The sequence below is a fragment of the Haemaphysalis longicornis genome, unplaced genomic scaffold (genome assembly GCF_048455015.1).
Source record: "Haemaphysalis longicornis isolate Haplotype H1 unplaced genomic scaffold, Haemaphysalis longicornis Haplotype H1 scaffold_3, whole genome shotgun sequence".
Classification (NCBI taxonomy): domain Eukaryota; kingdom Metazoa; phylum Arthropoda; class Arachnida; order Ixodida; family Ixodidae; genus Haemaphysalis; species Haemaphysalis longicornis.
Genome location: NW_027526335.1, coordinates 64,021,407 through 64,037,640, shown reverse-complemented (window position 1 = coordinate 64,037,640; position 16,234 = coordinate 64,021,407). Strand labels below are relative to the sequence as shown.

Genomic DNA, 16,234 nt, shown 5'->3' with positions numbered 1-16,234 from the left:
TCATCGGGGAACCAGTGGATTATTGTTGCTACGGATTATTGGACGCGGTACGCTGAGACGGCCGCGCTTCCACGTGCAACTGCTGCAGAGGTGGCCAAATTTTTTCTCTACAACATCGTTCTCCGACATGGCGCGCCTGCTGTTATTATAACAGACCGCGGCACAGCATTCACCGCAGACTTAGTGCAGGACGTCCTCCGGTTGACGCACAGCGCTCATCGGAAAAGTACCGCATACCATCCCCAAACAAACGGTTTGACGGAGCGACTAAACCGAACATTGGCAGATATGCTGTCTATGTACATTGATCTTCACCACAAGACCTAGGACGAAATTCTTCCCTACGCCACCTTCGCTTACAATACGGCTGTGCAGGAAACTACTCGCTTCACTCCGTTTGAACTTGTGTACGGTCGCGAGGTCAGTACGACGCTAGACGCAATGCTGCCTGTTGACAACGGTGCAATAACCAACGACAATATCGAAAACCTGACGCAGAGAGCTGAAGAGGCTCGCCAGCTGGCCCGCTTTCGAACCCGCACACAGCAAGAAATTGATACCCGACGGTACAATACCGGACGTCGCGATGTGGAGTACCGACCCGGCGCTCTCGTATGAGTATGGACACCCGTTCGCCGTCGCGGCCTTTCAGAGAAGCTACTGCGGCGTTACTTCGGGCCTTATAAGGTTCTGTCGCGTCTATCGGACGTTACCTACGTCGTGGTTCCTGAAGGAAACGCGTTTTCCTCTCCAAGGCGACAACATTTCCCAGACGTTGTACATGTCGTACGCCTGAAACCGTATCACGCCCGATGACAAGGCGATGACTGTTCGTGCGCGTTGGCATCCCCGCCGCATGCTGACGTTGTAACCAAGTGGTTATGATTATCCTCTTGTTTTGAACGATTGGCATCGGGTCGATGCCATCCAGGAGGGGGGGGCAATGCCACGGCTGGTAATGAGTTTGAACTTTGACGCCATGCCCTGGGCAGGCATTCACCAACCGCTCTTGTTTCTCCACATACCCAACTTGGGGGATAGCCGCTGATAACTTGTGGAGACGACGGCGACGAAGAAAGGGACCCGGAGAAGAAGAGAAGGAAGAGGAGCTCGAGAGGGCGGCCAAGGCTAGACGTCCGCAGCTTGCTTGTGGGCACAAGTTCGCCTGTATAAATAAACCATCCCGCTAGTAGTTTTGTTTATACCGTGACAATATTTTATTTATATCCTCTTCTTAAATCTTAAGAGATAAATGTTTTTTTGATTGATTTCCGCAAAAAAAAAAATTGTCTTGTGTCGGCGTCACAAACTGCTTTTTTTTCCTGTTGGTATGGGAGTGTCGACAAAACCCGTCCCTTACTCCTAATTCCCAACCTACATACGAACAGTGGGTGGCACAGCTGACCAGCTCCAACCTCTCCTCCCAGCACAGCCTGGTGGAGAGGGCCAGGGTGGCCAGTGCAGGCCAGGGTATCCTGGACTAGAGGAACCCCCCCCCCCCCTTTTCCCCAGGTGGGTGCCCAGACATCGGCACCCAGGGTTTGCATAAATAAAGTTTATTCCTCCTCCTGCTCTCCTTTTCTGTCCCCCAACAATTTAAAGGCAGCTTTGCCACACTCAGAATGTGCTTGCAGAGATGCACCCTTTACAGTGAATTTTGCACACTGCCCTGAGCCGCACTCGGAAAAGGGGCGATAGATGAAGGAAAAGGCACTGCGCACACAACATACGTTTTAATGAACGGTACCTATTATTTCTGAAAAAAAAAGATGACACCGTAATGTGATGCGCAAACAATGAGGCACGGAAAAACACCAAGAGCTATACAAGTTTTACATCCGAATCAATAACTAAAGCAGCGTACTGAAAGCACGAAGAAAATGGAAACCAAATGCGTAGAAAGAAAAACTCGAGCTTTAGCAGATTATTTTAAGGTGTGCATTGTTATGAATACACACCGCCAAGTTTTGTTCACGCGTTCGATGAAGAGAAACCTTAGAGTATCTTGTTGCTATCGGTCTGATCAGCCTGCCCAGGTCCACTGCAGGACGAAGGCCTCTTTCATTGACCTCCAACCGCTCCTTTCCTGCGCTACTCCACAGTATCTCAAATTGACCTTCATGCCCAGAATGAAAACTAACACCCTTTTGTCTTATGGTAACCATGGTTGAAACGCTCAGATTTCTGAGCGATTCGTTTACTGTCGTTGGGATTGTAGGGGTTCACAGAGTTTTGGTGACGAGGAGGTTTTGGTTCACAGAGTTTTGGTGACAGGATGTGAGAACAAGAAATGTTCGCGTTGAACAAAAAACTGAATCGACTGTGTCAGAATGGCGCAGTCGCATCGACGTAAGCTTCATGACGCGAGAGAACCAGGTTTGATTCCAACCACGGGTAGTTTTTGTTTTCTTAACGCGCATGATGTGCCTCAGCTTACCATCATCATTGTTTTGTAAGGCCCATTGTGTAAAGTTGGCTTTTGTGCAGTGCGTAATTGGGACAGGAGGGTCGCCATCAGTGAGCCATAGAAAGATTCGCTTGAAAAAAAAAATGAAGCGAACAGGGTGATATACTTCAACATACAATCTCGGTAATTTTTTGGAGCTTAAAGTAAGTAAGAGAAATTTCGTGTAGCGAATACGCAACAGGAGCGAAATATATTTAGGCACAGTAGTAGCTTAGATTGGACATGAATTACCTGTTCGTAATTGGTATAAAATTTTCGACAGAAGCGTTTGTGAAATTCTCCCACCTAAGAAAGTGCTGATTAAGGAAAAAATAAGAGGTAATTTTGCCGACACATCTCTCCGAAAGCGCCGTTTACTGAAATCTTCCTCATGTAGGTTTATGAGGAACTATTTTCGTTCTTAGCAACTTTATTTCATGTATGCGGCATTTCTTCATTTTGTTTAAGTGGACACAGCACACGGTTTAAATACCTTGGCAGCGCGAAATCGGTGTAGAATGTACTGCCTACACTTTCAGAAACTGCCCACGACCTGAAAACAATAAAGTTGTATATCGCTATTTCGATTGGCTTAACCCGGCTCTCCGCAAGCGCGTCCAATGCTTTTAAATGCTTTTACTGCATGCATTTAAAACAAATTTCTGCCTATAGCGCATTATTCAATACCCTATGTTTGGTAAGTGCACCCCTCTCTGTGCGTAATACGTGTTGACAAGCTTCAAATTCCGCACACAAATTCAGAATATGGGCACGGATTCTTGTAATAAATCGATAGCGCCACAAAATACATGCAGGTCAGGTCGCCGGAGAAGAAGCAGTGTTGTCGTTTTCCGTGGCGCTTATATCGTTGTTCTGTAAGCAAAACCTTACCGCACCGTCGGCAGTTGATGTACCTTCAACGCCAATGGAGTTGCACGAGCGAAACATTTTCCACCCTAAATATTATCGACATTCGTACAGTTCATTGTAATTACACAAAGGAGGGATTACCTTTTTTTTTACCTGAAAAATTATATCTTCGGCAGCTCTCTTAGAATTTTACAGCGAAGCTGTTAGCCTCTCGCTGGTCGGAAAATCTTGTGTCGTAAACAAAAAACCCAGGCACGACGCAGCAGTTCTCGCCCATGATGCCGACCGCATGCGTCCGGCTAATCAGTGCGGCAGCATAGAGGTCTGTATTGGTGTAAAAAACACAAACAATCATAAAAACCGCATTAGGGATGATAAAGCGCCGGTGAACAAACGGAACCCCACCCTTCATGTGTTCTGGAAAAGATTAGGTTTGTAGCTACACTCGAAAGGGGAGCGGGGTTTATGTCATTCGAGGGCTAGCGCATGCGTGAGGCTAGGCAAGACCCAGCAGTTCCCACCCAAGACGCCGAGCGCATGTGTCAGGGCCCAGCATTTGCCGCCAGAGAAGCCGAGTGCAGGCGACAAGCCCGCCGAGACGACGAGGAACATTTCAAACCCTCCCCCATGAGCATGTGTAAAGGTTTGCAACAGCTGCGGTGGATATCCAATTTCGCAGGGTTCCGGGATGGCGTTCATGTTTTTCGTTAACAAACAACGCTCAATACATTTAAAATTAACTACTTGTATAACCAATATACCCCACCTCCCTCCCTTTTACTTACGCAGTGCGTAATGTTGAAGAGCATGTCACAAAATCAAAAAGCGAACACCGCTGGCCACGCAGCAGCCGACGCTGCCATGTGGGGTGGGCACCCTAGAAAAGATATAGAAAATACTCGAACCAGGGTGTTGACCCGTATAGTGGACGGTCGATAGTCAACTGAGCTGTGCTTGCTAACGTTCGCTTCTTTTCGCCGCTGGCTGTCGTATATATGCATATCCAATGACACTAGCCAAGAGCGATATCTGTCACGTTCACCCGCATACATCTTCTGCCGGCTGTCGCACACCATGGTCGAACGTTCAACCGAAGTGGAAACTCAAACTACGCCTACCGGTGGTGGTAGCGAGATTAGCGTGTTTGCTAGCTGAGAGTCAGATATTTTAACCCGCGCTCAGTAAAAGCTACAACATGTATTTACTACACGTGTATACGCCCGAGCGTTACCATCGTTTTAAACTGCAAAATTACTTGGACAGGCTTAACCCTTCACCGCTTGTCGTGTAGTGCGAAATTTTTTTTTTTTAATGTGTGGTGTGTGGATACCCGCTTCCAGACGCATTTTTAGTGAGTGGGTGGCTGTACTGTCGTCAGCGATATTTCTGTATTCACGGCGCTGTAAGTTACCTATTTACGTGAGCTTACTTTTACCGTTCACATTTCGTGCCTTTTCTTAGTGCCTGTTCCCACGGCCGCGAAGTTGATGTAACTGTACACACAAATCAGCCGAGATAACAGCCCCGTGTAAGCGTTTACCCTAGCAGCCCGCCCGGACACGCCTGGAAGTGCCGGCGCAAAGGCAAGCTACAGCGCTCTCAAGTAACGTCCCGTGCAAACGCAGCGCCCGGGTAGCGAGGCGGTGACAGGCTCATCATTTCCGCCTACACACGTATACACACGAAGGCTCTTCGTGGGGCCCGTTGACAAGGCGTCTATCATAGCGCTTTCACGGCCACGATGACGGGAGGCGAGCTCGAAAGCGTCCTATGTAGGCCGACGTGCCCGAAAGCGTTAACACGACGCGGCTCGTTTCGCAAAACCACGCGACCCGCAGGAAACGCCCGAATAACCCCCTTCCCTCCTCGAGTTTCGCGTTGTTGAGCGCCATTCGAGGGAGCGCGCGTTCGCTTTGAAGGCTTAGCGCTAAATCATCTATGCTGTGGCAGCCGCGGGAAGGAAGGGTTGAGCGACACTCGCGGGTGCTTTTCTTCCGGGGCGCGGCGCAGAACGCAGAGCGCGCTCGCGTCAGAGGAAACTTTCTCGCCGCCGCGTTTCCCGTACGCATCCCACCGGAACCGGAAGACAGGGGGTGGGCTTTGAGCCGAGAGAGCAGCGGGAGGCCTCGGATGATGCCGCGGGCGACGGCCGTTGGCGCAACGCGTTCCTACTAATTGGAAAAGGCGAGTATAAAGTTGCCCCGGCGGACGAACGAAAGAAAGGGGAGGACGTAGGCCTGGCTTTCGTTTTAGGGGACGCCACTGCGACCGCGTTGAATGCGCCGCGGGGGAAGAAAAAAGCGTTGAGCAGACAACGCGGACCGACCGACCGACCGCTTCGAAGACCAGAGCTGCAGATACCGGCGGCCTGACGAGCCGAGGAGACCCCCTTTCCTCCTGGTTCTCCGCGTTCAGTGGAGCGGCGCGTCAACAACTGTTTTAATTAGGCAGACAGAGCCACGCCTCGTCGACTTGCTGCTCGCTTTCCAGCCCGCGTGTCGTCGCCGGAGTTGCACCTCCTTTTATTTGTGTTTGTTTTGTTTTTGATTGAGCTCGTTCTGTCCGCTTGCACGCCCGTGCCCTCTACAAATCACGCATGCAGGAACTTCCAGTTGCAAGCCTAGGGGCGACAGTCGCTGCTGGCGTCGTGTGTTGGCTCCGACCTCGCTATTGAGCGGTACGCGACTGGCCGTGCGATTTTGTTGACTAGATCTGGACCGCCTGTTGTGGGAGTGCTCGGAAACGCTGACAGCTATGACAGAAAGACGCTCGTGGCATTTCTGCTTACTTTATTCTCCGTAACTCCCGAGGGGCCTTTGGTATGAGAGTACTACATGCGTTTACATCACCAACCGTGGTGGCCACTCTACTCTGCTCCTCTGCGTTTCATGTTTGACAGTGAATAGTTGGTGGCGCTGGGAGCTTACTTCGTTTGAATTTGCCGCTATAATTGTGCAGAGGACCCTCGATGATCTTCCTTTCATGTGTGGCCCTTCACGTCCTGTATAAATAGACCTATTAACCTATAGGTCTAGCTGGTGAATTAGAAAGGTAAGTCGATTGCGGTAATTAATGCACGCTACGCTTTTACCGTTCAAAATCTCTATAATAGACCTGGAGGTTGCAGGGCGAGCTTAATGTCAGTGAGCTCATTTTACTAGATAAAAAAATCTGGTAGATCTCCAGCTAACTTCGCTTTAAACAGAATATGTACAGTTTAGAAGGCCGGCAATTGGAAACACTCCTTTTGTCATGTGTTTCTCAGCCTTTGTGTCAACTTTTCAGCGCCGTTTTTAGGCGACAATCGAAACGGCATACTAAGCGTAATTATTCTGGTCCGCCTGATCCTAATGCAAAGTACGAAGCACTACGTCTTTATTTGTTTTAACAGCGAAGCTATTTAGCAATTCGTTGATTCCGGCCTTTCGCAAGACTCAGTATAACATTACAAAGAAAAGAAATCATCAACCCTGTGACTGGAAGATCAACAAAGTTAGAGTCGGTCTTCTTACCCACTCGGCTACGACCGGGAGTTAGTACCCGAAAGTCAAGCGGCTTGCTCACTCGGCTCTGACTGTGGGCCATCTTCTCGACACAGAACACGTGATCCGGTACACGTTGCACCTGCTGGTGCCTAGTTTAGGTGTGCGCGTTCTGCTTGTTCGATTTGCTTCTTCTTCGCCGTTATAGTCACAAAGGTGGATTAAAAATCGTCGCGGCGGCGAAGAAGAAGCAAATGTGCTGCAATCGTGGACTTCCAGCGTCGTGATGGTAGTCAAGGTTGCGTACAGCTTCGCTACCTTCAGGTCTTACGCGTAAGCTTCCTTCATTTTTTCAAGTTCGCTTTCTCGTAATGCTTCGCACTTTTGTTCCACATAGCTTCTCATTGTGTTATAACTACAGCTCGTTTTAAAACATGCTTTATATCGCTAAGCAAAAAGAATATCAGACGGTCCCGTGTACACAGAAAACTTCTCCCGCAGACCCCATGAGCATGCGTGAAACAACCATGATGGAGAAAGTTAGAAGTAACGGGAACAGATTGGCTGATAACAATTAGACGGCGGCGCATCTAGCGACGCTGATAAGTGAGAACGGTGCATCAGAAGGAGGGGGATAGTCTCTTTTACAGCATAGCGCGTCCGCAGCGAGCTACTGCCTGAAACACAGCTCAAGCGACAGCAGGGCGGTTGGCGCTGCGGACGCAGCAACGTTAACGTCCTTTGACTGCGCCCACATTCGCTTATCACCCTTCTTCAAAAAGTGGAATGGCACTGTTTGTTTGTATTCCTTTGTTTGATTTTCCTAACTTTGTTGCAGCACAAAAATCACGCCCTGTGTCCATGCCCAAACATACAAAAAACCTTGTGATGCGCATCTTAAGCTTCCTCACTTCCTAGTTGAAAACTTTGAAGGGACCAGGAAGCTTGCGGCGATGCACGTTGACGTCTCTTTTCAAATATCGCGTTCGAGAAAGTAAGTAAAATGCCTTCTTTCCTTTCTCTCCCCAGAACTCAGTTTCGCAAGATATGACGATTTTTGTGTGCGTAGCTATTCTGCCAGCGTCCGGTGGTCGCGAAAAAAGTTTTTCTTGTCTTAGCCTCTCAGCTAAATTACACGACGGGCTAAGAGCGATTTCATGTACGAATCCGCGTGAAACGAAAATTTTGGTTCTGACATTTGCTGCAAACGACGCTGTAAGTTCAATACGAACGCCATCTCAACCACAAGGCAACATGCTTTTAAGCCATCGTTCTGTTTTTTCACTCGATATTTCCTTGTAACAGGCTCATTTCCGGGTCCACATGAAGCGGTTTTCGTATCTGTGTCTAACCAGGGCATTGGGATCGGCATAGTTTGCTTCGAGTGATGACTTTGCAAACTTATCTCGCATTCTCAACTAGGAGGAGTTGGCGACAAACTCCACGAGAAGTATGGAGCATTCTTTCCTGTCATAAACGGCGACAGACACGACATCTGGGGAAACGCGCACGACTGCATGCAAACCTCAGTTTTGATGACCCATATTTCGAGTGAAAAGTGAAATAAAGAGGCAAGTGAAAGTGAGCCGACGTCAAAATAGAAAAAAAGGGTTAGCTTAGTTTTTATACTACCGTGATTGGGCACTGCTGTTAGCGGAAAGGTGGGACGAAACTTTTACATCAGCCTTGGCCTCGAATGATGATTTGTGCAGTTTGGGAAGGCAAAAAGGTGCCGAGAGCGTATTTGAAGGTTCCTAATTGACCAGCCTAAAAGGACACCACAGTGATTAGCGAACATCGTTTAATTGCCGGTCGAGTTAAAATTAGGAAGGCGTAGGCCACATTCTAAGTTTTTTCGTCGGATCTACGGGATTTGTCATGAAAAGAACTGCATTCGGGGGGGCGGTTTCTCTCACACCGCCCTCCACTCTGATTTGCTGACGTCGGCTAAAACGGCACACTGGCAATTCTTCAGTTATATCGGCGAGAACGACACACTGAGACCTTCACGCCACAATCTAAAAGTCACTGGCAACCAGGAAATTAGTAAAGCTCTATGTTTTATAGGCTTAAATAGCATGAAACACACTTCGAACCAAGGCGACGCCATTAGAGAGTCTCAGCTGACCGTTTTCGACGGTACGCTCCGGTACCAGTGGCCCGCTTGCCGTAGCCGGAGCCAATTCGGTTCACCGCCAAGCACGCCACGTATGCGCAATGGTGCTCCCGCTTGCTATAGGAGAAGAGCGGACCGTGAAAAACGGTCAGCTAAAACTGGCTATTATCGCAATTGGTGTGGTGGCTGCGAATGACCCATGGTGCTTTTTCGCCTGCAACGCATTGCTCATAAACTAAGGCTCTAAAGTTTTATCAGTGAATATCATGGGTTAAACTGCGCAATACACCAACAAATATGACTTCAAAAAATTCACTTAGTGCCCCCTCAAAGGGTAGAGAGCGAGGCTACACTAACACCAAACAGCGTTGAAAGAAACGGCTACCCAAAGAAAAAAGAACAGACAGAAACACGCCAACCTATTTGTCATGCAGGATCAATAGTGCCATCTGTAATACCCTTGATATTGTTCCTTTCAGAAGCTCTGCTAACTAATGAGTTTCGTAACAGTAACCACAACGAAAGCATAAGGCGTCAATGAACTAATTAGTGTGTATTAACAACAGCATTGCTGTGTTGATGTTGGTACATTTTTTGTACTTATGCAAAAGTATAGTCATGTTAAGAAATATTCAGTTTATCCCAAATCAATGTAAAACTTGTCCGCATTAGATATCAGCTCTCAAACTAAGCTATCATAAACTAAGCTCTATCAGAGTTTATTCCCCAAATGCTGCGAACGATTGGACGTCCATGGTGAATGTAATCCTTACTGGTTTCGTATGAAAAATCTTTTCCTTTCGAGAAATTGATTCAACGTTCAAGACACCGTGATTTGCTTTTATTTGTGAAAACATTACCTACAATACAAAACTATAACATGCCGGGCTTTCGTTTAATTTCTGCTTAATACACCACTTCTTTTTAAAGTTAGATTACTCTGATTCCATAGTTCGCATCCTTTTTTTCCGGCACGTTTTGCAGATATTTCTCATTATGTCCCACGTGTTAATGTTATGTCCCACGTGTTAATGTCCCATTTGTTAGTGTTCTGGAAAATAACATTTGACTCAAGCACACTGATTTTACATCTGTGTTCGTGGCGGTTTAAAACAGAAGGTTTCCAGAAGGTGTAACTATGTGACCTACACTTGCTTACATGCTACGTAGGATGCAAAATTAATAAAACCAACCAAGCAGTGAAGCTTCTTTAGTGCATGGTAGTGTCTGACCCGGCAAATAACAGTTACTACCCAATGCACTGCTGGTTACAAAATCATGTTCATGATTTCCTGCTGCTGTCACTGCTTTCCTCTTGGGAAAAAAAAAAACAAAAATAATTATATGGGCCAGACCTGAACGGACTTTTAAAATTCACAAGCATTTCAAATTACCCCTAGTGAGACTTCCGGACACCAAAACCAAACTCGAACTCTTAAGTACCAAATTCACATAAAATTCGTGCACCAGATTCCACATGTTCGCACAAGCATCGATTAGTGGTAGGTCTTATCTTTGTGCTCATGTTGTTCCACATGTGTTTCTTTTTTGCGGGATGACATTACAAAGAACGCTCATATGCATTGAAGCGGAAAAATATGTAAGACCAATGGCGTTTGATATAGGGGACAACAGAGAAATTTTGTTGTCTGCCCCACATTTGTTTATCGATCTGTTCTAAATGGAACTGTCGTACAACTGGCACAGGGAACGTACCTCACGTTTTTAAAAGAAGGAAAAAACGTGACATCAAAGGTGAGCGTTGATTTGGCATTTTCCTAGCTGGTTAGAGCTGACAGAAGCAGCATCATTGTTTTCTTAGTAAAAAAAAAACACGGAACCAGCAATGCGGGGGGGCCACAGTGTCTTCCCCCTGCAAGCAAGAAGAAGAGATAATTCCTGCCTACTGTTCACTTCTTTTGTTCATTCATCCGGTGATCTACACGGATCTCCCCGCCCCAGAGTCAAGGCCGGCGGACATTGATCACGACGCTTATTTGTTTTTCTGTTTTTTTTTTCTGGGCTCGTGATTAATAGCGGCCGATGATCACAGCGTTCGAATAAATCACCGGCCCATTAGCACGTCAAGGCAGGGGAACCAGTACAGAGGGGCAGAGGCGCTTTTCCGTCGCCGTCCGGCGACCCGCCTGCCAGATTGGTGTTCTCAAAGCGGACGACATTTCCGCAAAAAGCGCGCGCAACACATTATTCCCCCGCCTCCAGATCCTCCTCCCTTTCTCCGAATGCCGTTTTTCCCCTTCGGTCGTCCGGGCCGGTCTTTCGATCCCGCCCACGGCGTTGCCATCTCGCCTCGTCGGACCGCAACTTTTGCTGCCGAATTAAGATAAAGCTCTCCCCCCGTGTCGCCGCTGCTGCTGGCCGACGTTTTCGCTTGTTCAGAGGTCTCCCCGCGTCCCTGTCTGGCAGACGGGGGAACGACGCCGCGAGCGTGTCTCCCAAACCGGGAATTGTTTCGCTCCGAGCGTTATCCGTTACTGAAATGTCACAGCTCTTCTTCTTCAACGCTCATTGAACTGTCCCGTCTCTTGTGCGAGAAGCACAAAGAAGACGACACGTGGGGGCGTTTTTTTTTTTTTTTTGGTACCGTCAGAGATTAGTTGTTCGTGGAAGCCTTGACGACTGCACGCGCTGCGAGAGGGGGATAGGGTTGCGTTAAAAAGGGTAGGTGTAGGGTCTAAGCCCATATACCTGGTTGTTCTGGAGACGTTAAACCAGCAGCTATCTGGGCTGTAACATTTGGAAGCGAAGAATACAAAAGTCAGGCTCCATTGGTAATGTTTGGTGGGGGGAAAACATTAGGAGGCTTGCATCGGAGTAGCAGTTGCAGTAGTATGTTTTAATGCAAAAAACGAGGATCCTTGATACAGGTTGGGCAAGTGAGTAATTAGCAAAGAGAGCAGATAAACACAGAGAAAATAGTATAAGCCACGTATACCGCTCTTATCGGAACTGTAATGACGTCCTTTTCATTCCTGATCCAGCCTTGGATGTGGCACCGAATAATCTGTGTATTCCCAGCTTTTCTACTAGTCGAATTAGGTAGCTTCTATGTGAATAAATGGATACTTTATAAGGTGAACGAGGTCCAGTTTGATCAGTGTCTATGTTGGAATAATTGTAATGGCCTTTAGTGGGCGGGGTGAAATTTGTATCATTGGAAAGTGCTTTCGATTATATGGAACAAGTCCAGGTGAGATATTGGAGTGTTGAAGGAATAAAGGCATGACAATTGCGGCAAAGTGAAAGGAGGTTGGGTGAAAGCTATCAGCTTGAGGTCGCTGGTGTGTAAGCTACGTTGGCTACTAGTATATGAATGAACTTTTCTTCGGATTAAAGGAGTGTAAGCAGGGCTGCGACTTGTTTTTTGATGGTCACAACCATGAGCAAATTTATTTTTCTACTTTTCGACCCGCATAAGTTGCAGCGCTGGGAGTGATGTGGGCGTCAAAAATGTCTAAACTCCAAGAGTCAGCTGAGCGGATTATCTCGCACTCTCGCGTGCGCCCGCGTGGGCCTCCCGAAGAGGACTCGTGACTTAAAGCGCAGGCAATGCGAACATAAGCGCCGTTAAGAGCATTAAAAAATAGCAGTGGCTTAGCTCGGCTATGCCACGATATACGTAGCGTGAGCTAAGGTTCAGCTGGTTATTATTAGCTCTCCTGGTTGTCTAGAATTAGCTTGATTATCATGCTTACTGCTGCTTCAATGACCACAGGGTATAGGCACTATGTGACGCTCCGGTGCAGCGTCACCAATCGCCGCAGAGCTAAGCTGGTTCCACAGGCGCACGCCGGTGTTGCTGTGACGCACAAGCCATCGGTTCCACACCCGGCCACCCCTCGCATGATCATCAAGGGGACCGGGCCGCCACGTGTGGAACGGAGGTCGGCGAAGACGCTGGGCGCGTGGGGTGTTGAGGGACGCCGGTCAGCGAGCAACGTTCTGTGCGCCGTGTGGCGTCACTGCTCCTTGCGAATGCACAGCATGGCTCTCCAGGAGCCACGCGAAACTGCTTAACCTCGGCCAGTGTAGCCTACGCTACAAAAGAGTGTTTTAGGAGTCAATGGGTTCCTGGAAATAAGCGCCCGCAATCTCTTAATGACTGCAAATGAATCGCTGAGGATGCGAATGAGAGAGAGGGAGAATACTGTATCCGGCAGTTCAAGTCCGAGCCGCGGAGTTATGATTCCCAGGAGGAAGGGGAAGAAGGACATTGAAGGTGGCGTGGAGACATCATTGAAGTTGGCAAGCGGATAATTTTGTTGGGCGTCGTAGCCAGGGAGTCGGAGACGTACAAGGCATATCGAGGTATGGCCAGCATTGGTACTTGTAAGGTATCTGTTCTTGTAGGTGTCCAGTTAATATTCAGTACGGCTGGCTTGCAACTGTCGAATGCGGTGCTTACGCGAGATGGTGTTAAGCAGACACCACCTAAGGTCGACGCCACAGGACGAGTAGGGTGAGAAGGCGGTGTAACCACAGCGGGTTTCGGGCGTCCCAATCGATCAGAGCTAAGCTTTGTTGAGTAAGGGATCACTTGATCGTGTCCTGCCGTTGGCTTTAGGGATGACGTGAGTGATCACCGGAAGTGGAACCGCCTGTTCAGTCCGAAAGATGTTGTTGTGCCTAGGGAGGGTTCTTATGAGACGGAGGATGGCAGGATGAAAGATGTGTTGGCTCAAAGATTGTCGTGGTTCAGGTCACATACTCGGACGCCGTAGGTGAGCGTGCCTACGGCTATTACACGAGAAAAGAAATGTGCGGATTAACAACGTCGATTTAAACACAACATATGATATAAAAATTACACATCGATAATGCGAATCTACGGTGATGTGAAAATTGCTTTAAATGAACCATGTTTGCTCGATTTTAAGAGCTAATGTTGCGCTATTAATCAAATATTTTGTTTAAACTAATTGAATTGCTACCTGTTAGCTTGGCTGTTCACTCATTTTAAGCAGGGTTTTCGTTCACGTTCATATAGCAGCACCTTGTAAAGTAAACAGCATGGCTTCTGTTTCAGGGATAAGGGCAGTAGGAGTCCATGAAATTGTCTTACAAAGTGAACAATAAAACAAGACAAGGATTAACTAATGTTACCTTGTCTAATACGTGCCGCTCTTGATAACGCAAAGCTGCTTTTATTTCCACCTTGAAGCTAATACTTCGCTTTGGAAACCTCTTTATGGTCATGTATTGGCGCCAACTGAACACCTTTCCGATTTTGCGGCGAGAAAAAGTAGTGCTGCAGATTTTTTACAGGATATCCTCATCCAATTCAGCAGCGCCTAGGAAAAGTGTGTTTTGAGTTCGCTGAAAGGTATGCGAAAATTCAATTGGGCTTCTTCGGTTTGCAACATTAGTGGGAATGCCCGAAGCTTGTTCTGAAAATTGAATCACATATTAGATGCGACGGCATCTCATTCACTCGCCTTGTCCCTCCATACGGCGTTGTCGTTGTCCATCCACACCCCTCCCCCATTCTCCTCGCCGCGCGAGCTGCGCTTTCCGCCGCTCACCCCCTGTCCTCTCCGATAGCGAACACTCTCTCGCGAGGGGCATTGGATTGGATTCGATTGGATTGGCTTGGCTTGGCTTGGCTTAGCTTGGATTGGATTTGGATTGGATTGGATTGGATTGGATTGGATTTGATTTGGATTGGATTGGATTAAAGTGGATTGTGTTGGATTGTGTTGCGTCATAGCCGCGCCACGTTGCGTCATAGCCGCGGCAGGGGGTTCACGGCACGTTTCACGCGATGGGAGAATCAACCTAACGGAAACAACAACGGAACCCCCTATGCGTCGCATCTACACAGGGGTTCCCGCGAGGGGAGGTGGGAGTAATTTTTTTTGTTGTGTAATGTTTGCCGCGTGCTTCAGCCCATCGAATGTAGATTTGGTAATGCATCCATTAAGCTAACGTCATTACTTAACGCTGAGAAAAAGACGCATTCGTGGTTATTCTGAAGTCAATGGTGAAGGAACACAGCTATCAATGTGACGCCACCCCCTATCCCTGCCTCTTTCGCAGGTCGGTACAGCATTCTACCGACAGGGGAGCTGTACGTGAGACATGTGGAGTCTGGCGACCGCCTGCGTAGCTATCGCTGCAAAACAAGGCACAAGCTGACCAACGAGGTTGTCACGAGTACCTCCTCCGGTCGACTTATCATTCAAGGTAAGCGCGTACTGAGGTTCAACAGTATTTTGGTGTATTTCACTAAATATTTATTTATTTATTTATTTATTTATTTATTTATTTATTTATTTATTTATTTATTTATTTATTTATTTATTTATTTTAAATGCTGTAAGCCCTTCCGGTCTGTTAGAGAATGGGAATACAATATACAAGTTCACGCAAAAAAAACTGAAACATTTATTTATTTATTTATTTATTTCCGTTACCTCAAGGGCCCCATGGAAATGAAAAAAGGGCATTACTTGAGGTGTAGATAAGGCACATATGAAAAGAAACAGTAGTACAGTGAATAAAAGAAAAAAAATACAAGGCATGAGTTTCAAAACAATATACAAGTTGTAGAATTTATAGATAGCATAGCACCAAGGTGAATATGGCACAGTTTCGTATAAACTAGAATGAAGTCATGGAAAGCAGTGTTAATTTAAATAGCTCAGTGTCGCTTGCTTGTACAACATAGTCAGGCAGATTATTCCCAAGTTTTGCACAGGTTATAAAAAATGAGTTTGCGAATGTGGTGGTTCTAGGGCGAGGATATGATAGCTGTATTTAATTATTACTGCGACAAGAAGTTTGTGGGCGGGGGGGTGATGTACTTACTGGGTGAGAGGGAATGATATTATCTATGAAATAGGGCCATTTTGGCGAGTTTACGGCGGTGACTAAGGAGAGGAAGGTTGGCGCGTTGTTTTAATTCTGTGACACTTGTGAATGAAGAGAAGTAAGAATATTGTAAACCTAACGGCGCGATTTTGAATGGCTTCCATTTGATCGATGAGGTAAGTTTGGTAAGCGTCCCAGATTGCTGAAGTGTGCTCTAATTTGGGGCGGACGAGCGTGGTATAAGCCTGTAATTTGAGGGGCGGAGGAGCGTGTTTTAGGGTGCGTTGTAGGTGGCGAAGGGATTTTCGAGCTAATGATGAAATGGGAGCGATATGAGTAGACCATGAAAGGCCACTGGTCAGGTGAATGCCCAAATACTTGTATGTGTTAACTGCTTGTAGGATTGAGTTATTAAGCGTATAGTTGTAAGTAAGTGGTTGGTTACGTCTGTGGAAGGAAACGACTTTGCATTTAGTGACATTGAGGGAC

At 47.2% G+C, this 16,234-nt stretch overlaps 1 protein-coding gene across 1 annotated transcript in view; it reads left to right on the top strand.

Moving 5' to 3' along the window:
• The window catches only part of LOC144174538 (cell adhesion molecule Dscam1-like), a 345,506-nt gene that overhangs the window by 215,284 nt on the left and 113,988 nt on the right, over nt 1-16,234 (top strand). Inside the window, exon 5 of the mRNA XM_077703291.1 lies at nt 14,972-15,118. Coding sequence (XP_077559417.1) covers nt 14,972-15,118 — 147 coding nt within the window. The remainder of the gene's footprint in view (nt 1-14,971; nt 15,119-16,234) is intronic.